General features: G+C 48.0%; 1 protein-coding gene across 1 annotated transcript in view; it reads left to right on the top strand.

The window, feature by feature from the left end:
• Positions 1 to 26,963, top strand: part of LOC136626721 (zinc finger protein 850-like) — a 129,111-nt gene extending 102,148 nt beyond the window's left edge. Inside the window, exons 9-13 of the mRNA XM_066601728.1 lie at positions 558 to 625; positions 21,500 to 21,604; positions 22,471 to 22,650; positions 22,740 to 22,863; positions 24,633 to 26,963. Of these exons, the coding sequence (XP_066457825.1) occupies positions 558 to 625; positions 21,500 to 21,604; positions 22,471 to 22,650; positions 22,740 to 22,863; positions 24,633 to 26,320 (2,165 nt within the window). The 3' untranslated portion in view covers positions 26,321 to 26,963. The remainder of the gene's footprint in view (positions 1 to 557; positions 626 to 21,499; positions 21,605 to 22,470; positions 22,651 to 22,739; positions 22,864 to 24,632) is intronic.
• Positions 26,964 to 27,941: the final 978 nt, after the last annotated feature.

The raw sequence follows: 27,941 nt of genomic DNA, 5'->3' as shown, positions 1-27,941 counted from the left end.
TTTAAGCCCATCTTTACATTTTTTGCTGTCCCAAAACTTTCCATTTTCCGTTCTTGAGAGTATATCAATGGCTTTAGGTGACGTTAGTTGGGATTCAAACAACATGACTAGTCCAGCAAAGTTGATAGTATAAGATCATCACTTCAATGCTGGTGGTCTTTGCTTCTTCCAGAATGCTGACATTTGTCCTCCTGTCTTCCCAAGAGATTTGCAGGATTTTTCCAGGGCAACGCTGATGGAATCATTCCAGAAGTTGAGAGTGACGTTTGTAGACATTCCACATTTGACAGGCATATAAGAGGGTTAGAAGGACCATAGTTTTATAAACATCTTGGTATCTCTACGAATATCCGGGTCCTCAAACACTCTCTGCTGCATTCAAAAAGAAGCTATACTCGCAGAGCTCAGACAGTGTTGTAGAACTGGCTTGTAGAGCTTCTGAATGAGCAAAGACTATGTTATCATTAGCATATTGGAGTTCTATAAGAGACGTAATGGTGAGCTTGGTTTTGGCTTTCAGTCTGTTAAGGTTAAATGGTTTGCCAACTGTCCGATAGATGATTTCCACGCCAATGGGAAGCTTCTCATCAAGAAAGTGCAGTATCACAGCTATAAAGATAGAAAAGTAAGTTGGGGCAATAACACAAACCTGTTTGACCCCTGACTGTACCTTTTGCCATTGAAGGAGCCGCAGGATTTTTACGAATTTATTAGGGCATCCGATTTTTTTGGAGGATGGTTCAAAGAGCATTGTGATTCATTGTGTCGAATGCCTTTGCAAGTTCAATGAAAGCCATGTACAGGGGTTAGTTTTGTTCTCTGCATTTTTCTTGGAGCTGTCGTGTCGTGAAGATCATATCCACTGTTCCTCTGGAAGGGTGGAAGCCATTCTGCAATTCCGGGTGGATGTCTTCTGAAATGGATAGAAGATGGTTTGCAAGGATTTTCCCTGCAGAAGTTAGAAGGGAGATACTTTGATAGTTTCCGCAGTCTGTTCTTTCCCCCTTTTTGGAAAGAGTGATGATAGTGGCGTCCTTAAAGTCTGCCTGGATTTTATCAGTCACCCACACTTTTTTAATCAGCTGGTGCAGTTATTATGTCAGCTCAGGTCCACCCTCTTTAACCCTTTGCACTCCAATTTTGGATTAAGGGTTTCCTAGGGGGTTTTCTCTTTCTGCCATTATACAACGGCACCATCTGCTGGCTAGAGGCAGTACTACAGTATGTGGCATGCTGGAGAGGCCCCTGACAACAGAGTGGCCAGTAATATACAATAGGAATACCCTGCCGGACGTATTCTGACATCGGAGCTGTGCAGCCTTCAATCTGAATGTCTTTAGACATCAGACAGTGGATTGGAAAAGGTTGAAGATTTTAACGTGAATCCCATCCGGTCTTCTGGCTTTGTTATTTTTTAATTGGCTGATGGTTTTGCTGATTTCCTTCAAGTTAGACAATGCTGCAAGCTCATCCCTGACTTGTTGCAAGATTTGAAAGAAAGCCTCTTCAGCAACATTAGAACTGTGGTTGATGATCTCACAACACGAAAGGAAAGGGGGAGGGCTTATGCAGAAACTACACACAGATGGTCCGGCTCGCTCATCAGACAGTATGGCAACTATTTTATTGCGGAGCGGAAAATTTTAAGTAGTGATTTCTAAAGGTATGCTTTATTCAAAAGGCATAACAACATAAATTTAGGCAACAGCTCTGTGGGGTGCAGGGCTAAGATGAGGAGGGGAAGCCTAGTTAAAAATGTTCACTAGGTTCGTCAACTATGAGGGGTGAAGACTAGAAGGGAGACCTGGTCTGCCCACGTTGTGTGAGTCCTGTAAATCATGACCTCCTCTGCTCCAATGAAGATACGCTCCCATGGCTTGCTGGCAGCTGTATGTGCTCCTTTTGATTTGAATTTAGCCATTTTTTGCAGTTTTCATAAATTTACTCTTCTTTAAATTCAGGTAGAGGCCCATTTTTTCCACTTTTAATCTTACATATCAGACCTGCTTCTGTTTCTGCAAGCAGAGTTGTGTCATCTGTATTATGGAAATTGTTGATGTGTCTTCCACCTATTTCCACACCAATTTCCAATTCATCTAGGTCCATTTTCTGCATGATCTCTTCCGCATATGGGTTAAACAAGAAGCCCTGTTGGATGCAGCTGTGTCGCATGCCCTTGCCAATCCCAAACCATTTTTCATGGTCCATTGCACGTTTGCAATGTGGGAGCGAGTGCTGCGTCCTCGACGGAATCCTGCCTGCGCATCAGGGAGTGCCGGTTTGACTACTGATCTCAGTCTTTCCTGTATAATTTTGAGAAGGATCTTGTTTGCATGCTGAATGAGTGCTATTGTTCGGTAGCTGGAGCAACTCTGGGAGTCACTTTTTTTGGTAGAGGGATGAAGACAGATCTTTCCCAGTCCTGTGGCCATTGTGTGGATGCCCATACTGCCTGGAACAGCGCTATGATGGTTTTCACTGGTACTGGCAGCAATAGCTCTGCCGGTATGTTATCTATGCCTGGTGCTTTAGTTTTGGCTAGTTGTTTCACTGCCATAACTACTTCTGACTCCATAATGGAGCTCCAAGTCCACAGGCTCCACCACATGCAATGGTCCAGGTATGTGGTTGCAGGTATATAGTTCCTTTCAGTATTCCTCCACCAATCCTCGATACTCTGTTGGTCATTCAGTTCCTTCCCATTTTTCCCTTTGATTGTGCCCTCTGTGTATATTACACATATACAGCCCCCTACATCTACATTACACATATACGGCTCACTACATGTACCTTATACACATGTACTTGGGCCCGGGAACATCTGTTCCCATCTCTTTACTCTGTAATCTCTCGCAGGGAGGAATTCTTCTGTACAATGGTTTCTCCATGGCTGCTGTCCTAAGGTGCTTGACTGGGTTATCCAGCTTTTGGGGACTAAAGCTCCTGACTGATGTCCACTCAGATGATTACTAGCACACAAGACAGGAAGGACAGCTCTTTATAACCCCCACCCCCTTCTAGGAGCTTCTTGTAGCCTAACAAGGCTGACCTATCACAGAGCAGGCTGGCCGCACTAGGGGGCTTCCAGTGTCTAGAGACTGGGGGGGGGGGGGGGGGAGCGTTGTGAACTCATTGAATTAACTTCGTCCTGTCTAACAGGAAAGAAAGCCAATAATCTAGAGACTTCTCTATATCCCCCCACAGCGATCTCATACACAGTATACCAGTCACTGGGTCACTACACACACCCAACTCTTCTCCTCTATCTGATTCACACGGCTCGGCTCCTCCATCTCACAAGCACACGGCTCCGATCCTCCATCTCACATGCACATGGCTCCACTCCTCCATCTCGCACGCACTCGACTCCGCTCCTCCGTCTCACACGCACACGGCTTCGCTCCTCCGTCTCACACGCACACGGCTTCGCTTCTCCGTCTCACACGCACACGGCTCCGCTCCTCCGTCTCACACGCACACGGCTCCGCTCCTCCGTCTCACACGCACACGGCTCCGCTCCTCCGTCTCCCACGCACACGGCTCCGCTCCTCCGTCTCCCACGCACACGGCTCCGCTCCTCCGTCTCCCACGCACACGGCTCCGCTCCTCCGTCTCCCACGCACACGGCTCCGCTCCTCCGTCTCCCACGCACACGGCTCCGCTCCTCCGTCTCCCACGCACACGGCTCCGCTCCTCCGTCTCCCACGCACACGGCTCCGCTCCTCCGTCTCCCACGCACACGGCTCCGCTCCTCCGTCTCCCACGCGCACGGCTCCGCTCCTCCGTCTCCCACGCGCACGGCTCCGCTCCTCCGTCTCCCACGCGCACGGCTCCGCTCCTCCGTCTCCCACGCGCTCGGCTCCGCTCCTCCGTCTCCACCTCGCTCCGGCTCCGCTCCTCCGTCTCCCACACGCTCGGGCTCCGCTCCTCCGTCTCCCACACGCTCGGCTCCGCTCCTCCGTCTCCCACACGCTCGGCTCCGCTCCTCCGTCTCCCACACGCTCGGCTCCGCTCCTCCGTCTCCCACACGCTAGCTCCGGCTCCGCTCCTCGTCTCCCACACGCTCGGCTCCGCTCCTCCGTCTCCCACACGCTCGGCTCCGCTCCTCCGTCTCCCACACGCTCGGCTCCGCTCCTCCGTCTCCCACACTCTCGCTCGCTCGCTCCTCCGTCTCCCACACGCTCGGCTCCGCTCCTCCGTCTCACACACGCTCGGCTCCGCTCCTCCGTCTCACACACGCTCGGCTCCGCTCCTCCGTCTCCACACAGCACGCTCGGCTCCGCTCCTCCGTCTCACACACACACGCTCGGCTCCGCTCCTCCGTCTCCCCACACGCTCGGCTCCGCTCCTCCGTCTCCCACACGCTCGGCTCCGCTCCTCCGTCTCCCACACGCTCGGCTCCGCTCCTCCGTCTCCCACACGCTCGGCTCCGCTCCTCCGTCTCCCACACGCTCGGCTCCGCTCCTCCGTCTCCACACGCTCGGCTCCGCTCCTCCGTCTCCCACACGCTCGGCTCCGCTCCTCCGTCTCCCACACGCTCGGCTCCGCTCCTCCGTCTCCCACACGCTCGGCTCCGCTCCTCCGTCTCCCACACCTCGGCTCCGCTCCTCCGTCTCCCACACGCTCGGCTCCGCTCCTCCGTCTCCCACACGCTCGGCTCCGCTCCTCCGTCTCCCACACGCTCGGCTCCGCTCCTCCGTCTCCCACACGCTCGGCTCCGCTCCTCCGTCTCCACACGCTCGGCTCCGCTCCTCCGTCTCCCACACGCTCGGCTCCGCTCCTCCGTCTCCCACACGCTCGGCTCCGCTCCTCCGTCTCCCACACGCTCGGCTCCGCTCCTCCGTCTCACACACGCTCGGCTCCGCTCCTCCGTCTCCCACACGCTCGGCTCCGCTCCTCCGTCTCTCACACGCTCGGCTCCGCTCCTCCGTCTCCCACACGCTCGGCTCCGCTCCTCCGTCTCCCACACGCTCGGCTCCGCTCCTCCGTCTCCCACACGCTCGGCTCCGCTCCTCCGTCTCCCACACGCTCGGCTCCGCTCCTCCGTCTCCCACACGCTCGGCTCCGCTCCTCCGTCTCCCACCGCTCGCTCCGCTCCTCCGTCTCCCACACGCTCGGCTCCGCTCCTCCGTCTCACACACGCTCGGCTCCGCTCCTCCGTCTCTCACACGCTCGGCTCCGCTCCTCCGTCTCTCACACGCTCGGCTCCGCTCCTCCGTCTCACACACGCTCGGCTCCGCTCCTCCGTCTCACACACGCTCGGCTCCGCTCCTCCGTCTCACACACGCTCGGCTCCGCTCCTCCGTCTCACACACGCTCGGCTCCGCTCCTCCGTCTCACACACGCTCGGCTCCGCTCCTCCGTCTCACACACGCTCCGCTCCTCTCTGCCGTCTCACACACGCTCGGCTCCGCTCCTCCGTCTCACACACGCTCGGCTCCGCTCCTCCGTCTCACACACGCTCGGCTCGGCTCCTCCGTCTCACACACGCTCGGCTCGGCTCCTCCGTCTCACACACGCTCGGCTCGGCTCCTCCGTCTCACACACGCTCGGCTCGGCTCCTCCGTCTCACACACGCTCGGCTCGGCTCCTCCGTCTCACACACGCTCGGCTCGGCTCCTCCGTCTCACACACGCTCCGCTCCGCTCCTCCGTCTCACACACGCTCCGCTCCTCTCCTCCGTCTCACACACGCTCCGCTCCTCTCTGCCGTCTCACACACGCTCGGCTCCGCTCCTCCGTCTCACACACGCTCGGCTCCGCTCTGCTGTCTCACACACGCTCGGCTCCGCTCCTCCGTTTCTCACACACGCTCGGTTCCGCTCCTCCGTCTCACACACGCTCGGCTCCGCTCCTCCGTCTCACACACGCTCCGCTCCTCTCTGCCGTCTCGCACACGCTCGGCTCTGCTCCTCCGTCTCGCACACGCTCGTCTCTGCCCCTCCGTCTCACACACGCTCGGCTCCGCTCCCCAGTCTCACACACGCCCGGCTCTGCACCAAACACTCTCTGAATACATCCTCATACAGCAGAGTCCTGCATCCACTGAGCAGAGACCTGGTCATGTGACCCCTTGTCTCCTCCCACACACTAATCACATGATGGTGACATCATCACAGGTCCTGTAAGCACAGAACAACCCCACGGCTCCTGTCCGGCTGCAGGTGGAGGTATGTGGGGTCACCAGCACTGGGGGTCAGGTATCATTATAAGGGGGGTCTGGGGAGGTGAAATGCTTCTCCCAACTCACTAGTGGATTCGGGCGGGGAATGAAGATATTAGTATTTGGAGGGGGGCGTGACTAAAGGCTCAGGGTCTCGGGTACAAAAGTTCAGCTCAGCCCCCTAACCTGTACCGGTACCCGTACCTAAACCACGCTGCATACTGCTGCAAAATGAATTCCCATACATGATCTGCTCCTTGGAATAAGTTCCAAACACGACTCATTTCCTGGACTACGTGAGAATGTGTCTGCAGCCCCGCAGGCCGGCTCACATGAGCGCATGATTACCGCATATTACACGTATGCTATAAGTGTGACACACGGTAATACGCAGGCAATCAGATGCATTGCTATACACGGTTACCTTCACATTTGCAAATAAGAATCATTTACAGGAGCGCGAAAAAGAGTGCGGCATTTTCTCTTTTGCGGCATATTACACACAGAGAGCCAATTGTTCTCTAGGGGTACGTAAGCAGTGCCGCCTGTACCTAATTAGATTGTGTATGGGCGGCGAATAAATGCACCACTGCAAAGCGATGGCCGTGGAAATATATATAAAAAAAATAGGTGACTGCGCATGGCGGCGTGCGTGGAATACGCTGTCATGCTCAGGCCTCGGTCAGAAGGGGTTTTTTTCGCGCGGTTTGCGGATCGCATAACGGATGCACATCCGCAAATCACGTGACCGGGGCCGACGATTCGCTGAAAAATCTGCACCTAGCAGCGTTTTCAGCTAAACGGGCCCGATCAAAGGAGCACTGTCCGCTGTTCGCCCCTTGAATTCAATGGAGCTGGCAATACAGCCAGCTCCATTGAAAGCAATGGGCTGCCGGCAGTTTTCCTGAACTGCTCTGTGTAGTATTCAGCAGGCGGGGATTTAAAATCCCCGCCTGCTGAATGGGCTGCCTCTGATTGGACACAGCCCTCACCAATCAGGCAGCTCTCACCCACCCATTCATGAATTCATGAACGGGTGAGTGAGTGCTGCCTCTGATTGGCTGAGCGCAGGGACCAATCAGGGGCAGCTCTCAGTTGTCATTCAATAATTTATTTTTTTTATTTTTACACATTTCAGGATGATTTTCAGGGAAGGGCTTATATTTTTAAGCCCTTCCCGAAAATTCATCCTGCGCTCGCCGGCAGCCCATTGCTTTCAATGGAGCCGGCTGTATTGCCGGCTCCATTGAATTCAATGGGCGAACATCGTTCTTCTCTGCCTCAGCTGTTACAGCTGTGGCAGAGGAGAACGATCTTTATAGTATATGTTCTCAATTGAGCGCATATATAGAACACAAGGAATCGCAGAACGCAGATAGGCGCGATCTGCGATTCGTCGTGTCCTATAATTTATCGCATATCCGCATAAAAAGCGGACATGTGACCGATCCCATTGCGAAGCAATGGTTCTATATATGTGCAGATCGCATTCGCAAATCGCGCGAAAAAACGCGCCTGACCGAGGACTCAGTACAATTTTGTTGCCTTACGCGGCAATAGGCCGGGTCACCGGTGGCTCCACAGCGGTAAAATGCTGTGTGACCTACCCTGATTGCTTCATCAAGTACTGCAGTGATTGGTTCTCAAAAGCACCCCGGCGCAGCCAATCATATTTTTGAACCCTCTGACCAGGAAACGGTGGCTGAAGACTACAAACAAGTGCTGCCGGAGGAGAAGTGCGGTGGAGCGGACAGCGCCTGTTAGGTAATGTATTTTCATTTTTTTTTTTACTGCAGCTAGGGTTTATTTTAGGAACAAACAGTAGGACTTCCTACTGTAAAAGTTGCATCACATCCCGCGAAAACCGTGATTTCATGCAATGTGATCCAACACAAAGGAAGGCTCCATAGGGAAACATGGGCTACAAAACATCGCTAATGTGAAGGAGCCCATAGGAAAACATGGGCTTCACATACGTGCGATCTGTAGTGCTGACGTATCTCGAGAAAATCGTGCGATTTTTGTCGCTGCTGTTAAAGCAGCCTTAACCCTTTGCAATCCAATTTTAGATTCAGGGTTTCCTAGGGGTCTTTCTCTTTCTGCCATTATACAATGGTGCCATCTGCTTGCTAGAGCCAGTACTGCGGTATGTGACATGCTGGAGAGGCCCCCGACAACAGATCGGCCAGTAATATGCAGTAAGAATACCCTGCCGGACGTCTTCTAACATTGGAGCTGTACAGCCTTCAATCAGAATGTCTTCAGAGGTCAGACAGTGGATTGGAAAGGGTTAAAGTTTTATTGTAGATTGAATTGTAAAAACTATATGACTGGTTACCTTTTTGGCCGGTCTCAGAAGGAAAGGTCGGATTGCGCATGCGGGAGTCGCTCAGAATCCGGCCCTGACCACGGCTGTCGCCCCCTCGTACCTGAATTATCATTTGTGCGGGTGATGATCGTGGATGCCACAATTCTAATCTAGTCATGTGAGACCGGCCTTAAGGTGATAACTAAGTAATACAAGAACGGGACATATTTCCCTACCTGTAGAACTGCAGACAACTGCTGATAGGCTCTGTGGCCACAAAGGAAATACAAATTTCCCGGCAAAAACATTTAGATTGATGTGTATCATGAAGCAGAAATATCTTGATCACTACCGTGTTTCCCCGAAAATAAGACACTGTCTTATATTCATTTTTGCCCTCAAAAGAGGCGCAGTTTCTTATTTTTTGGGGGTTGTCTTAATACTCACCTAGCAGGCAGTGTTCAGGTCCCTTGCGCTGGTCTCCGGCGCTGCTGCAGGCCTTCGTGTAGTCCTGAACGCAGACAGAGCATTTCTTTTGGTAGCAGGGCTTGAATACCCCACCCCCAGCAAGCGATTGCTCTGATTGATTCATCGAGCAACTCAGTCAATCAGAGCCAGTGCTCGATTAACCAATCACAGCCATTCATTGAATGACATCCTTGAATGGCTGTGATTGGTTAATCGAGGTTGGGGTATATACCTTGGAGGCGGGGTATTCAAGCCTCGCTACCAGGGAGAAATGTTCTGTCGGCGCTCAGGACTACATTGAAGCCTGCAGCAGCATCAACAAATATCAAGTTTGTATGACATCGAGAATTAGTAGTGAGTCTGTCAGTCAGTGAGAGCTTTCGCCATATATATATATATATATATATATATATATATATATATATATATATATATATATATACACACATACATATATATATATATACACACACTAGCTTACCCGTTGCGCGTTGCTGCAAAGACAGACATACATTCATTCGTTTTTATATATCTATATAACAACCAATCACAGCAGTGGTATAATATATAGCAACCAATCGCAGCGCAGCTTACATGTTACCTCAGTGGTATAATATATAGCAACCAATCACAGCGCAGCTTTCATGTTACCTCAGCAGTATAAAATATAACAACTAAGGATGAGCGAGTATACTCGCTAAGGCACTACTCGTTCAAGTAATGTGCCTTAGATGAGTATCTCCCGCCCGCTCTCCCCTGCTCCCCGCCGCGACTCACCTGTCAGCTGCAGCGGTCCCCGAATCTTTATGGAGGAGCAGGGAGATATTCGTCTAAGGCACATTTCTCAAACGAGTAGTGCCTTAGCGAGTATACTCGCTCATCCTTAATAACAACCAATCACAGCGCAGCTTTCATGTTACCTCAGTGGTATAATATATAACAACCTATCACAGCGCAGCTTTCATGTTACCTCAGCAGTAGGAAAAATAACAACCAATCACAGCGCAATTTTTATTCTGACTCAGCAATATAAAAAATAGCAACCAATCACAGCGCAGCATTCATTTTACCTCAGCGGTATAATGTATAGCAACTAGAGATGAGCGAACGTACTCGTCCGAGCTTGATACTCGTTCGAGTATTAGCGTGTTCGAGATGCTCGTTACTCGAGACGAGCACCACGCGATGTTCAAGTTACTTTCACTTTCATCTCTGAGACGTTAGCGCGCTTTTCTGGCCAATAGAAAGACAGGGAAGGCATTACAACTTCCCCCTGCGACGTTCAAGCCCTATACCACCCCCCTGCAGTGAGTGGCTGGCGAGATCAGGTGTCACCCGAGTATATAAATCGGCCCCTCCCGCGGCTCGCCACAGATGCATTCTGACATAGATCAGGGACAGTGCTGCTGGTGCCGGAGCTGCTATAGGGAGAGTGTTAGGTGTAATATTAGGCTTCAAGAACCCCAACGGTCCTTCTTAGGGCCACATCTACAGCAGGTTTGCGCAAAATTCTTTCCTGGCTCTGCTGTGCGTTCCGTAAGTGAAGTCAGCTTCCAACCACAGGCCAATAAGCGGCACATTTAATTACAGCGTTCTGTTTCTGCACTACTGGTAATACACCATGCTGAGGGGTAGGGGTAGGCCTAGAGGACGTGGACGTGGACACGGGCGAGGACGCGGAGGCCCAAGTCAGGGTGTGGGCACAGGCCGAGCTCCTGATCCAGGTGTATCGCAGCCGACTGCTGCGGGATTAGGAGAGAGGCACGTTTCTGGCGTCCCCACATTCATCTCACAATTAATGGGTCCACGCGGTAGACCTTTATTAGAAAATGAGCAGTGTGAGCAGGTCCTGTCGTGGATGGCAGAAAGTGCATCCAGCAATCTATCGACCACCCAGAGTTCTGCGCCGTCCACTGCTGCAACTCTGAATCCTCTGGCTGCTGCTCCTCCTTCCTCCCAGCCTCCTCACTTCATTACAATGACACATTCTGAGGAGCAGGCAGACTCTCAGGAACTGTTCTCGGGCCCCTGCCCAGAATGGGCAGCAATGGTTCCTCTCCCACAGGAGGAGTTTGTCGTGACCGATGCCCAACCTTTGGAAAGTTCCCGGGGTCCGGGGGATGAGGCTGGGGACTTCCGGCAAGTGTATCAAGAGCTTTCAGTGGGTGAGGAGGACGATGACGATGAGACACAGTTGTCTATCAGTCAGGTAGTAGTAAGGACAGTAAGTCCGAGGGAGGAGCGCACAGAGGATTCGGAGGAAGAGCAGCTGGACGATGAGGTGACTGACCCCACCTGGTTTGCTAAGCCTACTGAGGACAGGTCTTCAGAGGGGGAGGCAAGTGCAGCAGCAGGGCAGGTTGGAAGAGGCAGTGCGGTGGCCAGGGGTAGAGGCAGGGCCAGACCGAATAATCCACCAACTGTTTCCCATAGCGCCCGCTCGTGCCATGCCACCCTGCAGAGGCTGAGGTGCTCAAAGGTCTGGCAGTTTTTCACTGAGAGTGCAGACGACCGACGAACAGTGGTATGCAACCTTTGTCGCGCCAAGATCAGCCGGGGAGCCACCACCACCAGCCTCACCACCACCAGCATGCACCCCACAAGGTGGGACGAAGGCTGTTCAGCGCCTCCGGTTTGCACCACTCCCTCTCCCCCTGTGCCCCAACCTGCCACCGAGATCCAACCCCCCTCTCAGGACACAGGCACTACCGTCTCCTGGCCTGCACCCACACCCTCACCTCCGCTGTCCTTGGCCCCATCCACCAATGTCTGTCAGCGCACCGTCCAGCCGTCGCTAGCGCAAGTGTTTGAGCGCAAGCGCAAGTACGCCGCCACGCACCTGCACGCTCAAGCGTTAAACGTGCACATAGCCAAATTTATCAGCCTGAAGATGCTGCCGTCTAGGGTTGTGGAAACGGAGGCTTTCAAACACATGATGGCGGCGGCGGCCCCGCGCTACTCAGTTCCCAGTCGCCACTACTTTTCCCGATGTGCCGTCCCAGCCCTGCACGACCACGTCTCCCGCAACATTGTACGCGCCCTCACCAACGCGGTTACTGCCAAGGTCCACTTAACAACGGACACGTGGACAAGCACAGGCGGGCAGGGCCACTATATCTCCCTGACGGCACATTGGGTGAATTTAGTGGAGGCTGGGACCGAGTCAGAGCCTGGGACCGCTCACGTCCTACCCACCCCCAGAATTGCGGGCCCCAGCTCGGTGCTGGTATCTGCGGCGGTGTATGCTTCCTCCATTAAACCACCCTCCTCCTCCTCCAACGCAACCTCTGTCTCGCAATCAAGATGTGTCAGCAGCAGCACGTCGCCAGCAGTCAGTGTCGCGCGGCACGGCAGCACAGCGGTGGGCAAGCGTCAGCAGGCCATGCTGAAACTACTCAGCTTAGGAGAGAAGAGGCACACGGCCCACGAACTGCTGCAGGGTCTGACAGAGCAGACCGACCGCTGGCTTGCGCCGCTGAGCCTCCAACCGGGCATGGTCGTGTGTGACAACGGCCGTAACCTGGTGGCGGCTCTGCAGCTCGGCAGCCTCACGCACGTGCCATGCCTGGCCCACGTCTTTAATTTAGTGGTTCAGCGGTTTCTGAAAAGCTACCCACGCTTGTCAGACCTGCTGCGCACATTTCCGCAAGTCCCACACGGACGCTGCCACCCTGCGCACCCTGCAACATCGGTTTCATCTGCCAGTGCACCGACTGCTGTGCGACGTACCCACACGGTGGAACTCTATGCTCCACATGTTGGCCAGGCTCTATGAGCAGCGTAGAGCTATAGTGGAATACCAACTCCAACATGGGCGGCGCAGTGGGAGTCAGCCTCCTCAATTCTTTACAGAAGAGTGGGCCTGGTTGGCAGACATCTGCCAGGTCCTTGGAAACTTTGAGGAGTCTACCCAGATGGTGAGCGACGATGCTGCAATCATAAGCATCACCATTCCTCTGCTATGCCTCTTGAGAAGTTCCCTGCAAAGCATAAAGGCAGACGCTTTGCGCTCGGAAACAGAGGCGGGGGAAGACAGTATGTCGCTGGATAGTCAGAGCACCCTCCTGTCTATATCTCAGGGCGTTGAGGAGGAGGAGGGGAGGAACATGAGGAGGATGAGGAGGAGGGGGAAGAGACAGCTTGGCCCACTGCTGAGGGTACCCAAGCTGCTTCCCTGTCATCCTTTCAGCGTGTATGGCCTGAGGAGGAGGAGGATCCTGAAAGTGATCTTCCTAGTGAGGACAGCCATGTGTTGCGTACAAGTACCCTGGCACACATGGCTGACTTCATGTTAGGATGCCTTTCTCGTGACCCTCGCGTTACACGCATTCTGGCCACTACGGATTACTGGGTGTACACACTGCTCGACCCACGGTATAAGGAGAACCTTTCCACTCTCATACCCAAAGAGGAAAGGGGTTCGAGAGTGATGCCATACCACAGGACCCTGGCGGACAAACTGATGGTAAAATTCCCATCCGATAGCGCTAGTGGCCGAAGGCGCAGTTCCGAGGCCCGGGTAGCAGGGGAGGCGCGGAGATCAGGCAGCATGTACAGCACAGGCAGGGGAACACTCTCTAAGGCCTTTGGCAGCTTTCTGGCTCCCCAGCAAGACTGTTACACCGCTCCCCAATCAAGGCTGAGTCGGTGGGAGCACTGTAAAAGTATGGTGAGGGAGTACGTAGCCGATCGCACGACCGTCCTCCGTGACGCCTCTGCCCCCTACAACTACTGGGTGTCGAAGCTGGACACGTGGCCTGAACTCGCGCTGTATGCCCTGGAGGTACTTTCTTGTCCTGCGGCTAGCGTCTTGTCAGAGAGGGTGTTTAGTGCGGCTGGGGGAATCATCACGGATAAGCGTACCCGCCTGTCAACCGACAGTGCCGACAGGCTTACACTCATCAAGATGAACAAAGCCTGGATTTCCCCAGACTTCTCTTCTCCACCAGCGGACAGCAGCGATACCTAAGCAATACGTAGGCTGCACCCGCGGATGGAAGCATCGTTCTCTATCACCATCAAAAACGGGGACCTTCATCAATCTGTGTATTCTATTCATCCTCCTCCTCCTGCTCCTCCTCCTGAAACCTCACGTAATCACGCCGAACGGGCAATTTTTCTTAGGCCCACAAGGCTCAGTCATATAATTTTTGTAAACAATTTTTATACGTTTCAATGCTCATTAAAGCGTTGAACCTTGCACCTGAACCAATTTTTATTTTAACTGGGCTGCCTCCAGGCCTAGTTACAAATTAAGCCACATTAACCAAAGCGATTAATGGGTTTCACCTGCCCTCTTGGTTGGGCATGGGCACTTTTTCTGAGGTACATTAGTACTGTTGGTACACCAATTTTTTTGGGCCCTCGCCTACAGTGTAATCCAATTAATTTTTTGCCCTCCTGCATTAAAGCTGACGTTACATCAGCTATGCTGGGCACTGCAATGGGATATATTTATGTACCGCCGGTGGGTTCCAGGGAGCCACCCATGCTGTCGGTCCACACGGAGTTGTAACTGCATGTGTCCACTTCTAAAGAACCCCAGTCTGACTGGGGCATGCTGTGTGGGCCAAAGCCCACCTGCATTAAACATGACATTACCTCAGCTGTGCTGGGCACTGCAATGGGATATATTTATGTACCGCCGATGGCTTCCTGGCACCCACCCATGCTGTCGGTCCACAGGGACTTCACAATAGGGAGTTGTACCTGCCTGTGTCTATGAATTAAAAGCCCCGGTCAGGTTGGGGCATGCAGTGTGGGCCGAAGCCCACCTGCATTTAATCTGACGTTAGCTCTGCTGTCCAGGGCACTGCAATGGGATACATTTATGTATAGCCGGTGGGTTCCAGGGAGCCACCCATGCTGTGGGTGCACACAGAATTCCCATTGCGGAGTTGTACCTGCCTGTGACTATTTTTATTAAAAAATGCGATCTGACTGGGGCATGCAGACACCTTGACAGAATGAATAGTGTGTGGCACATAGGTTCCCCATTGCTATGCCCACGTGTGCAGCTCCTAATGGCGGTGGCACAGGATTATATTTCTCATTGCTTCTGTACAGCATTGTGGGCTATCGCCCCGCCCCTTTTAAAGAGGGTTGCTGCCTAGCCGTGCCAACCCTCTGCAGTGTGTGCCTGCGGTTCCTCCTCATGGCAGATGCACTTATAAATAGACATGAGGGTGGTGTGGCATGAGGGCAGCTGAAGGCTGCGCAGGGACACTTTGGTGTGTGCTGTGGACACTGGGTCGTGCGGGGGGGGGGGGGGGGGGGTTGGGCAGCATGTAACCCAGGAGAAGTGGCAGCGGAGTGTCATGCAGGCAGTGATTGTGCTTTGTTGGAGGTAGTGTGGTGCTTAGCTAAGGTATGCATTGCTAATGAGGGCTTTTCAGAAGTAAAAATTGTTGGGAGGGGGGGGGCCCACTCTTGCCGCTATTGTGGCTTAATAGTGGGACCTGGGAACTTGAGATGCAGCCCAACATGTAGCCCCTCGCCTGCCCTATCCGTTGCTGTGTCGTTCCCATCACTTTCTTGAATTGCCCAGATTTTCACAAATGGAAACTTTAGCGAGCATCGGCGATATACAAAAATGCTCGGGTCGCCCATTGACTTCAATGGGGTTCGTTATTCGAAATGAACCCTCGAGCATTGCGAAAATTTCGTCCCGAGTAACGAGCACCCGAGTATTTTGGTGCTCGCTCATCTCTAATAGCAACCAATCACAGCACAGCTTTCATTTTACCTCAGCATTCTCAATATCCAGCAATTGTCTTGCGAGACGTTCGGCGGATGCATCATTTTGTAGTTGAACACTCATCCCGTTGCTCGTAATGCCTTTTGCTTTTGTGCTTGAGATGGAAATCAAATGATTTTTGTCTGGGGGGCATAACTGTCGATGATGCTCGCACGCGCGCCACCTATCGTAGGATAGATGTACTATGCCAGTAATCTTCCCAGGATTGTACTCAACAACTTCCCAAAGTTTCATGGCGATTGGATGAATGGTGTAGTAATGCATAAAGGACAGACAGACAGACATACATTCATTTTTATATATATAGATGACATCAGGAAGTGAATTAGATTCCATACGTAAAATTTGGATGCTAATTCTTTTGCGCATAGAATTGAATAATCGAGTTAGGACCCATTACCTTTTCCTATTTATGACATAATTAATGCTTGTGCCAAATTTCATGTTTCTTTGACATCGGGAAGTGAGAGAATTAGTGGCAATGATGGAAATTGAACGATCTACGTGGGGGGGGGGGGGGCATAACTGTCGACGACGCTCGCACGCGCGCCATTTATCATAGCATAAATGTACTATGCCAGTAATCTTCCCAGGAGTGTACTCAACAACTTCCCAAAGTTTCATGGCGATCGGATGAATGGTGTAGTAGCGCATAAAGAACAAACAGACACACACGCATACATTCAATCTTATATATATATAGATATATAGATTAGTAAATATTAGGAAATTATATCGTACCAGTGTTTCTGGTGGCGCAATGCACCACACAGCTCTGCTACATGCACGTCACACACACACAGCTCTGCTACATGGACTTCATATACAACTCTGCTACATACATTCTTTATACAACATGGATTGAAAGCATCACAGCAGAGTACTGCACACACTAATCACCCCCTGGTCATGTGATCCCAAACTCCTCCTACACAGGTGACCGATCACATGGCGGTGACATCATCACAGGTCCTGTAATCACTTGCCTGCTGTAGGTGTTCATTAGTATTCCATCCCCTTCAAACCCCTGCAGCCTCAGTTGCTATAGAATACTAATGAACACCTACAGCAGCCCTGTGCTTATAGGACCTGTGATGACAGTCACTGTCATGTGATTAGGGGCAGAGCATGACGGCGACATAATCACAGATCCTTCATCCGGAGTGATTTACACGTTCCGCCCCTGATTATGTGATGGTGATGCCATCACTGTTCCTTCATCCTGAGTGAGTGAGTTAGGGCTTCTGTCCACGGGCGTGATTTCGCCGGCAGTAAATCGCTGGCGAATCACGCCGTCTGAAGCTTTCCATAGCGTTGCTATGGAAAGCGCCGGCCCCCTGTCCACAAGCGGAGAATCATTGCGACCTTTTAGGCAGCACAATATCAAACACTTTGGAAAAGTCCAGAAACACAAAATCCAACGACTCTCCCTGATCCCATCTAGAACTTACCTCCTCGTAGAAGCTGATCAGGAGTTATACAACTATTTTCCTTGAGGTCCTCCACGATCGCATCTCTTAGAAACCCTTCAAACATTTTACCCCCAATAGAAATCAGACTTACCGGCCTGTAGTTTCCAGGTTCACCTTTTGACCCCTTTTTGAATATCAGCACCACATTGGCTATGCAACAATACAGTGGAACAGACCCGTCACTATAGAGTGCTTAAATACGAAACAAGGGTCTGTCTGTCAGATTACTTATTCCCCTAAGAACTCCATGGATGTATGCCATCGGGACCCAGCAATATGTCTATTTTAATCTTTTTAAGGCGGCTCTGCACCACTTCTTGGGTTAGACTCGTGACATTTAGTGAAGAGTTTACATTATCACTTTGCATCTCATCTGACATTTCTTTTTCCCTTGTGAAATACACTGGAGAAACGGCTATTTAATAGATTTGCCTTATCCTCGTTGTCCTCTACAATTTCTCCTACATTATTATTAAAGAGCCAACACTTTCAATATCAATCTTTTACTATTTATATAGTTAAAGAAGAGTTTAGGGTTAGATTTTCTCTCCATCTTTTCTTCTTTTATCTGATTTTTATATAATTTGTTTTTTTTTCTTATAGATTTTTAGTGCTTCTTCACTGCCTTCTTTTTTTAGGAGTTTAAACACTTTATTTTTGGTGTTTTTGCCCCCTTTACATCTTTATTAACCCCTTAGTGAGGGCCTTAGTGAGCCCTGGCTGGGCTTTAAACCATAGGGCCGAAAAAACTCTGCAGCCCTGTGGATTAAAGCCACAGGGGCTGTGGATGTGACAGCTTCCTGCTGTTGGCGGTCAGAGGTCACAGATCCGATCCGTGAGGGGAGGTGAAATTACTAACCTAAGGCCTCTGGCAATGTCCTGCTGGGATGGGAGGCTGTTTCTCTGCAGAAACGCCTCGCATTCAGGGCTTCAGAAGGATTGCGAGAGCGATACCGGGGCGTCAATCACATCCGATATCGCTCTCGCCAGTGTGTGGGAGCCCTCACAGAGCACCACTTTTTACACCCGCTTCCTGCCACTAAGGTCAAGAAATACCCCCTAAAAAAGTTTTAGGTTTGCAGGAAGCATTGCAGGAGGTGGGATATCTGGTTTTATTGCCCCATGTGCCCATCCCAACCAGGCCTCTGTAATTACTCCTATTTTCAGACATACCACACAGTTTACATTATTACTTTTATCTAATATTTAGGGAATGCCAAAAAGGGTGCGGAGGATTATTTTTAGGGAGTCAATTTTTATTCTGCACAAGTGAGCAATGGAGCCTGGAATTTATTCAGTTGTGCCCTGAAGTCCATAGGCTGTTACCTCCAATGTGGGCCTAGCCATGTGTCCTGTAAGCAAATCTGGGCTATAATGGGTATGTTGCTATAATGGGTATCCATATTGGGGTGCAAGTCTTCATTCCTATGTACACTGTACAATACAACTGTATTTAAAATGACACGATTGCCAAAAAATGAAAATCGTAATTTTTTACTTCTGCTTTGCTTAGATTCATTCTAAAACGGTGGGGTTATAATACGTGGTACACACCTAGATGAATTTGTTAAGTGGTCTTGTTTTCAAAATGGGGTCATTTGTGGGGGTTCTCTATCGTTTTGGCCACTCAAGGGCTCTACAATTGTGCAGTGGGGTCTGAAATACCTTCAAGCAAAATTATTTGGTTTGGGCTCCATTCTGAATACAAACAGAAGATTAGGGTATGTTTCTGAACACAGGACAAACGGGTATCTGTCTTGGGGTGCAAATCATAATTTTCATGTGCACTATAGAGAAAAAAGCTTTCTTTAAAATGACATTTTTGCAAAAATATGAGATTTTATTTTTTCTATTCTAAATTGCATTTCATGCCTGAAAAGAAACGGTGGGGTTAAAATACTCATGACACCCCTGAGTGAATACAGTAAGATGTGTGTTTTTTAAAATGGGGTATCTATAATTCTGACACCTATAAGCCTTTGCACTCTTGGCTTAGTGTAGGACAACAAAATGTTCCTCAAAATGTTAATAATCAATGTTACGTTTGTACGTCTCCTAAATGGTTTTAAAAAAAACTAACGTTTTTCGATGTGCTTCCAGAATAAAGTAAACAGATGGAAATATATATCTTATCAAAAATGTGTACGGTATGTTTGCAGATATTTGACATACTGCAGTTGAAAATGTGAAAAAATGAGAATTTTTTCAAAATTTCCCCATTTTTAACCCTTTCCAATCCAATGCCGGGCCTGCCCTGACATCATCATTTTCCTCCACAGCTCCGATGTCGGGACAGGCCCGACACTGCAGTGCAGGAGTGCATCTGCACCCGATGTGTCTGATGATCGGGTATACACCCCTGCCTTCTCCTTTACACATTACATAGCGCTCAATTAGCGCTATGTAATGCATGAAGATTCCGGCCGGCAATCATGTGACCGCTGGTGTTACCTGACCCCCAGCGGTCACATGAACGGCGAGTCGGGAGGCCGATGGGAGAATGCGGAAGCATTACTTCCGCATTTTGCCCGGCGATCATGTGACCGCTGGGTGCCACCTGACCCCAGTGGTCACATGATCGCCGAGCCGGGGGGCAGAAGGGAGAATGCGGAAGTAACTTCCGCATTCCCCCCACGGTGAGGTGAGTACCTGCACCCTCCTGAACTCTGTCAGATCAGGAGGGTGAAGGGAAAATGTATTTTTTTTTCATCCATTCTCCCCAGCTCCAATTTATTTGGAGCTGGGGAGAATGGATGAGAAAAAATAAATGGATTGGAAAGGGTTAATAAATATATGCAAATTCTATCAGTCTATATTTACCACCTAAATGAAGTACAATATATGGTGAAAAAACAATGTCAGAATTGCTTGGATATGCAAACAGGCTTGGTCACTAAAGGGTTAAGCTACATTGGTTTTCTCCTGTTACTAAGTCTTTCATTCCTGTAAGGTTTGAACCACGCGCAGTAAGTAATCAGGATGTTTTTAAACATTTCCCATTCATTGTTTGTACCCTTATTTTGAGGACATTACCCCAGTCAATAAGGTTAACGGCGTCACTAAGCTGATCGACCTTGGCCTTCCTAAAGTTTAGTATTTTTGAAGTTTCCCTATAAAACTCTCACTTGAAGGACATGTTGAAATTTGTTATATTATGGTCACTATTTCCAAAGTGCCACCCAACCTGCACCCATGTTGTTCTGTCAGGTTTATTGGTTAATATAAAGTCCAAAATGGCCGTCCCTCTAGTTGGGTCCAGTATAAGTTGGGTAAGGTAGTTCTCTTTAGTAACCAACTGGAAGCTGTTACCTTTATGAGATCCACAGGTTTCGGCTTCCCAGTTTAAATCCAGATAGTTGAAGTCCCCCATAATAATGACCTCATTGCGATTTGCTGCTTCATCTATTTGCTTCAATAATAGTTTTTCTGAAGCTCCTGCTATATTTGGTGGCCTACAGAAAACCCCTGCGAGGATTTTATTGCTGTACTTCCCTCCATGTATTTCCACCCATAGAGACTGCACATGTTCATCTCCTTCCCATATATTCTACATAAAGACAAACCCCGTCCCCTTTCTGTTTTTTATGATCCCTTCTGAACAGACTGTAACCCTGTAAGTTAACTGTCCAGTCACAGCTTTCATCCAACCAGGTCTCCATTATTCCCACTATGACATAGTTTTCCTCAGCCATTATTACTTTTAGTTCATCTACTTTATTGTTCAGACTTCTAGCATCAGTCACCATTTAGTTTAGAAGGTTTTGGGTATTTTGTTATATTTCGGGTATCCCTACTAACTGTTCTGCCAGTTCTCACTGTTATAACCCCTCCCACCGCTCCACCCCCATTTCCATTACTTACTCCTACACTGTCTTCCCTGTATCTCTCAGGTTGCCCTCCCCCGAGTCCGTGATTTAAACACTCCTTTGACTTTCTAGCCATCTTCTTCCCCAGTACAGCTGCACCCTCCCCATTGAGATGCAGCCCGTCCCTACGGTAGAGCCTGTAGCCGACCGCAAAGTCAGCCCAGTTCTCCAGGAACCCAAACCTTTTCTTCCTGCACCAACTCTGGAGTCACTTGTTTACCCCCCTAATCTGCCGCTGCCTATCTTGTGCAGCAATTAGTACAGGTAGTATTTCAGAAAATACTACTTTGGAGGTCCTGCCTCGACAAGCTATTCAACTCATGTTGAATACGTTTTACTATTTTCTCACACATTTCCCCTTATTATCTACAGTAATTGTATTTTTTTACATGGGATTTGCATGATTTTACATTGTCTCCTTTTTTCCCCATTCAGGATCCTCAGCTGATATATTTTTTTATATCAGATAATTATCCTGATTGACCCGACAAGGATGGAGAGGAACCGGGACAAGATGGCAGAGAGTATATTCACCCTCACCCTAGAGATACTCTTCCAGCTTACAGGAGAGGTGAGATTCTGAGGCTGGCGTCACGTTCCATCATTCTTATTTATGTTAAAGGGGATTTCTACTTTCAGACAAAAACAGGGCAATGTTGGGTAATTGAATAAACTAGAAAACGAGCCTAAGGGCCCTTCTACATGGGCCAATAAATCGTTCAAATTCCTGCATCCAGTGAGAATATGAATGATTGTCGTTCAGTGTAAATGCTGCCCTGAATGAATGGTGAATGAGAATTTGTTTTGTTCTCATTCTTCGTTTAGTTTCTGTATGTAGAAAAATGAACGATGGCTCGGCCCATGTGAACAGGCAGTTGTTCACTTATGAAAGATTGCCTGTTTAGTGTGAATGGATGCGTGTGGGTCGGTACAATCCCTGGTCCGCTCCACCTCCATTCACTGAGCAATAATCACTCCTATGTAAAAGCACAGAACATTCATCACTGGGACAACATGCCAGACATCTGCACCCAACAAGCCGTCCCAGGTAAAAGCGTCCTTACACACCTGTTGGTTCCAGTTCCACAACTTTGTTACTCATTGCTGGGCTTTGTTTACCTGTCTGAAGCATTGATGTCATGTTGACAACATGTGACCACTGTATCCAATCACTGGCCTCCGCATTGATTATTTAGTATTATTGGTGTGCTGCAGAGGCCAGTAAATCGGCTGCAGTGGTCAGGTTTTGTTGATGTGGCATCATTCCTGCATTAACCCATCTCAGAGAACCAGAGTGTCAGATCTAATATTTAATTAAGGTCTATTTTGTTCAATTTCCCAACATTTCACTTGTTTTCTCAAAATCAGACAACTGCTTTACTAACAAATGATATGATGGGAGATTTGATATTTCTGGATGTATCTCCCCATAAACAGGATTACACGGCAGTGAAGAAGACTTCTAGTGATGGCTGTCAGGCCCCAGTGTCTGATGGATGGGGAAGACCCCTGAGCCCAATCACAGGGCCTCCACCTCACCCCCTGATACTGCAGGAGATCAATGAGCAGAAGATCCTAGAACTCACCAACAAGATGATTGCGCTGCTGACTGGAGAGGTGACGCTGCTGGGAATGCTGGGACATTATACAGTAACGCTATGGCGGTATAACGTGTCTGGGTGATGACGGTATCATTGTGTTGTCAGGTTCCTATAAGGTGTCAGGACGTCACTGTCTATTTCTCCATGGAGGAGTGGGCATATTTAGAAAGACACAAGGATCTGTACAAGGACATCATGATGGCGGACCACCAGCCCCTCCCATCACCAGGTAATAGACATGAATTAATACCCTGACTTATAGCTTTTAAATCGGGGTAAAAATGAGAACAATAATAATCCTACAAACAAAACACAAAGAAGAGTCACAGACTTTTTAAGCTCCGTTGTGATCAGCTGTATACTCCCCTATTCAGCCAAAATATAAATCAAACCTGGATGACAATGTGATGCCGCTCTAGACGACAACACAATATACATTTAAGATCTAGATGTAGAAATGTATCTGCAAAATGGACATGAAATGAGCCAACATGAACGAGTCCTATTTATTCCATGTCTGCTATCAGTGTTGAAGATGGGGAAATAGTTGCCTAATTTTAGGAGCTCCTATCCAACATGTTAAACTACTGTGTGTAGAACATGGAGATGTAGACCCAGATAAGAGAGTTTAGAGCATGGAGATGTAGACCCAGATAACATTCTGGATCAAGCGAAGATCATATTCTCTTAGGACATAAACTTCACTTGACACAAACATTAACACAAATAAGTCTATTTATTTATTTATTAACATATGATGTTTGGGGGCGTCAGTTGGAGAAACAAATCAAAATTTTGGATCTCTGTGATTGACACATTCATGACGGAAACTCATTGCTGGTTGACTATTGCTGTAGGCAGCCCAGGAATCGCTGTGCAGCGTTGAACCTGGGCGTAAAATACACTGAGTAATAGGAAGAAGGGTTCCAGCACTTCTGTCAGGAACAACTTCTGTATACTCTGTGGGGAGAGTTCATTAGAACAAAACGTGCATGCTCTGACCAGAGGGACTATCCTAAAATTATGGAGGATTTACATATTAGATTCAGAGTGAAACCGTATAAACAACGGATGCTACAAAGAGCATCTGCTGAATAATAACTCCAGAGGAGATCTTCTCCAAATTCCCAAAAATATAAACTCTGTGCCGGCGTTCTCTAAATCATATAGTAACAAAAAAACACATTCCCGTTCATACGGGAGTGAAGGCTTACTCATGTTCAGAGTGTGGGAAATGTTTTAACCTGAAAAACACATGACATCATTGAATGGGTGTGATTGGCTGAAGCCACGTGCGCCTTCAGCCAATCACAGCCATTCAATGCTGTCATTGAATGGCTGTAACTGGCTGACGGCGTGTGTATTAGCTTTCTGGAGGCGGGGATTTCAAGCCCCGCATTCAGAAAGCAATGCTGCGCCGGGGACGAGGAGCGAGCGACATCCTGCCGGAGCGCGACAGGACGCCGGGGGAGGTGAGTAATGATTTTTTTTTTTCTCCACTGTATTACCGGCGTATAAGGTGAAAGTTGGGGGGGTCGTCTTATACGCCCCGTCGCCTTATACGCCGGTATATACGGTATGTGTTTTTACTGACATATTGATTACTATTTCTATATATTGTTTTCTTTAATGACTTATTTGCTATGGCTACTTTCAAAGTTGTTTTGTATACAGTGGGCAGTACATGTGACTTCAAAGGCTCCCCTCTTCCTGTACTTTTTAATATATTTAAGTTGCTCATCATGACTACAGAAAGCAGTTAATCAAATGCCAAATCATGTTGCCCATCCTAGTAAAAGTTGCACATTGGTCTTTCATTCTGCAGCTGGTTCTTCTGTTCTAGCGTGCCTTGATTAATCCCTTTTCCTTCCTTTTTGCAATTTGTATAGATGTTATATAATATAGTATGTAAGGCTGAAATAAGACGTCATAGATGTAATAAGATATCAGTATAATTGTAATTATTTTTAAAAATAATAAAATTAGTTTTATCCTTAGCAGATGACGACACCAGAAACTCAGAGGGACATCGGATTTCAACAGATTGCAAAGTGGAAGATCCTGGTGTCATACAGGATACATATGAAGAGCCTGCCATTAACTCAGATATACCCTCAGCCCTTCACAGCAAAGATCTATCCTCTGATCCTTCTTCGTCATCATCATCTACTAATTCATCACAGTCGGTTAAGAAAAATAAAAGTTATAGAAGTGGTGTTGAACATCAAAGATTATACACAGGAAAGAAGCCATTTTTATGTTCAGAATGTGGGAAATTTTTTTCCGCTAAAAGAGCTCTTGTTAAACATCAGAAAATTCACACAGGGGAGAAGCCATATTCATGTTCAGAATGTGAGAAATGTTTTTCCGTTAAAAGAGCTCTTATAACACATCAGAAAATTCACACAGGGGAGAAGCCATTGTCATGTTCAGAATGTGGGAAACGTTTTTCATTTAAATCATTTCTGGTCAGGCATGAAAGAATTCACACAGGGGAGAAGCCATTTTCATGTTCAGAATGTGAAATGCGTTTTGTATATAAATCACAGCTTGTTGTACACCAGAGAAGTCACACAGGTGAGAAACCATTTTCATGTTCAGAATGTGGAATGTGCTTTGCAAATAAATCACAGCTTGTTATACACCAGAGAGTTCACACAGGGGAGAAACCATTTTCATGTTCAGAATGTGGAATGCGTTTTCCAAATAAATCACAACTGGTTATACACCAGAGAATTCACACAGGGGAGAAACCATTTTCATGTTCAGAATGTGGGAAATGTTTTTCATTTAAATCAGTTCTGGACAGGCATGAAAAGCTTCACACAGGTGAGAAGTCATTTTCATGTTCAGAATGTGGAAAATGTTTTAATCGGAGATTAAGTCTTTGTACACATCAGAAAATTCACACAGGGGAGAAGCCATTTTCATGTTCAGAATGTGGGAAATGTTTTATCTACAAAAAAAGTTTTCTTATACATCAAAGAATTCACACGGGGGAGAAACCATTTTCATGTTCAGAATGTGGGAAATGCTTTTCATTTAAGTCAGTTCTGGTCAGACATGAAAGAATTCACACAGGAGTGAAGCCATATTTATGTTCAAAGTGTGGGAAATGTTTTAACCGGAAACAACATCTTGTTTTACATCAGAGCGTTCATACAGGAGTGAAGGCTTACTCATGTTCAGAGTGTGGGAAATGTTTTAATCTGAAACAACATCTTGTTGCACATACGAGACTTCACATAGGGGAGAAGTCCTTTTCATGTTCCGAATGTGGAAAGATTTTCAGAGATAAATTATGTCTGGTTAAACATCAGAGAATTCACACAGGGGAAGAGGTATTTTCATGTTCAGAATGTGGAATCTGTTTTGCATATAAATCGCAGCTTGTTATGCATCAGAGAATTCACACAGGGGAGAGGCCATTTTCATGCTCAGAATGTGGGAAATGTTTTGCATTAAAATCAGTACTGGTTAGACATGAAAGAATTCACACAGGGGAGAAGCCATTTTCCTGTTCTGAATGTGGAAAATCTTTCATAGATAAATCAGGTCTTATTAAGCATGAGAGAATTCACACAGGGGAGAAACTATTTTCATGTTCTCAATGCAGGAAATCTTTTAGTAGGAAATCATATCTTGTTAAACATGAGAAGGTTCACAAAGGGGAGAAGACATATTAATATTCTGAATGTTGGAAATGTTTTACTTACAGATCTCCACATAAAAGAACTTGTCAGGGAAGTAGCTATTTTTTAAAAACTTTTTTGACATTTAAAACTCTTAATAACCAACCATTTTTTTGTTTTCCACTATTTGGCTATACCTTTCAAGCAGCATAAAGTTTTTTAAAACATAGCAACATGTGATCCACCACTCAGAACTCTTCCTGCATTTTTATGTTTATAGCCTCCATGGTGCTGTAAAAAACATGTCCGCAATATCTTGTGATTTTTAAAAAAAAAATGTAAAAAGATTCCAGTGATACCTAATTTATATAGCATATTTTAATGCAGAGAAAAATTTAAAGAAAGTTTTACAAAAACGAAAAAACTTTTTATCAATATATTCTGCGACCTGCGGCATTTTCCGGTCTACAAGCCTTTGTTGGCGGCTTGCTTTTTGTAGGGCAAGCTGTAGTTTTTTTATTGGAGCCATTTTGGTATTTCTAGGACTTCTGAATTCCTCTTTATTCAGTTTTTTTTAGGCAAGATAAGGGAACGTAATTTTTTTCACAGTTTCTTTTTAGGTCATTATGAATGCAGCTATATTAATTTTGTGGCCTCTAATTTATTTCATCTACATAGAAAGAATCTATTTTTTTAATATTGCACTTTAATTTAATTTATAATTGCTCCTTAAAGCTTTTTTTTACCGAATGTTAATAAATGTTTGCTGTTAAAACATATGCTTGTGTTTTAGTCCATCTTCAATGTATTCTTTAAATGTTAACCCTTTGCAATCCAATTTGTATTCTGGTTTTCCTAGGGGGTTACTTTTTTATGCTGTTATACAACGGTGCTCTCTGCTGGCTAAAGCCAGTACTGCATGAGGTGACACGTTGGATAGGCTCCCACAGCAGAGACACTGGCAATACACAGTAAGAAAACCCTGACGGACGTCATCCAACATCGGAGCTGTGCAGCCTTAAATCATAATGTCTTCAGACATCAGACAGTGGATTGGAAAGGGTTAAGCTATCCCATCAGAGCTCTGGAGATGAAGGCTAGGTGGTAGGGGTTTTGTATAGAAATTGTGAGGCGAGAATTACACCAAGGATCCCGGACTTTGTGGAAATAGGTCACTTTCTTTTTTTGGAAAATATCCTTTTTCAAAATGTTTTCTTAAAGGGGTTGTCCCGCGGCAGCAAGTGGGGTTATACACTTCTGTATGGCCATATTCATGCACTTTGTAATGTACATTGTGCATTAATTATGAGCCATACAGAAGTTATAAGAAGTTTTTCACTTACCTGCTCCGTTGCTGGCGTCCTCGTTTCCATGGAGCCGACTAATTTTCGGCGTCTAATGGCCAAATTAGCCGCGCTTGCGCAGTCCGGGTCTTCTTCTTTTCTCAATGGGGCCGCTCGTGCAGGATGCTGGCTCCGTGTAGCTCCGCCCCGTGCCGATTCCAGCCAATCAGGAGGCTGGAATCGGCAATGGACCGCACAGAAGCCCTGCGGTCCACCGAGGGAGAAGATCCCGGCGGCCATCTTCAACCGGTAAGTAAGAAGTCACTGGAGCGCGGGGATTCAGGTAAGCGCTGTGCGTTTTTTTTTTAAAGTCCCTGCATCGGGGTTGTCTC

Source organism: Eleutherodactylus coqui, chromosome 4 (assembly GCF_035609145.1).
Source record: "Eleutherodactylus coqui strain aEleCoq1 chromosome 4, aEleCoq1.hap1, whole genome shotgun sequence".
In the NCBI taxonomy this organism is placed as follows: Eukaryota; Metazoa; Chordata; class Amphibia; order Anura; family Eleutherodactylidae; genus Eleutherodactylus; species Eleutherodactylus coqui.
The sequence above is the reverse complement of the archived record's forward strand: the minus strand, read 5'-3'. Positions and strand labels throughout refer to the sequence as shown.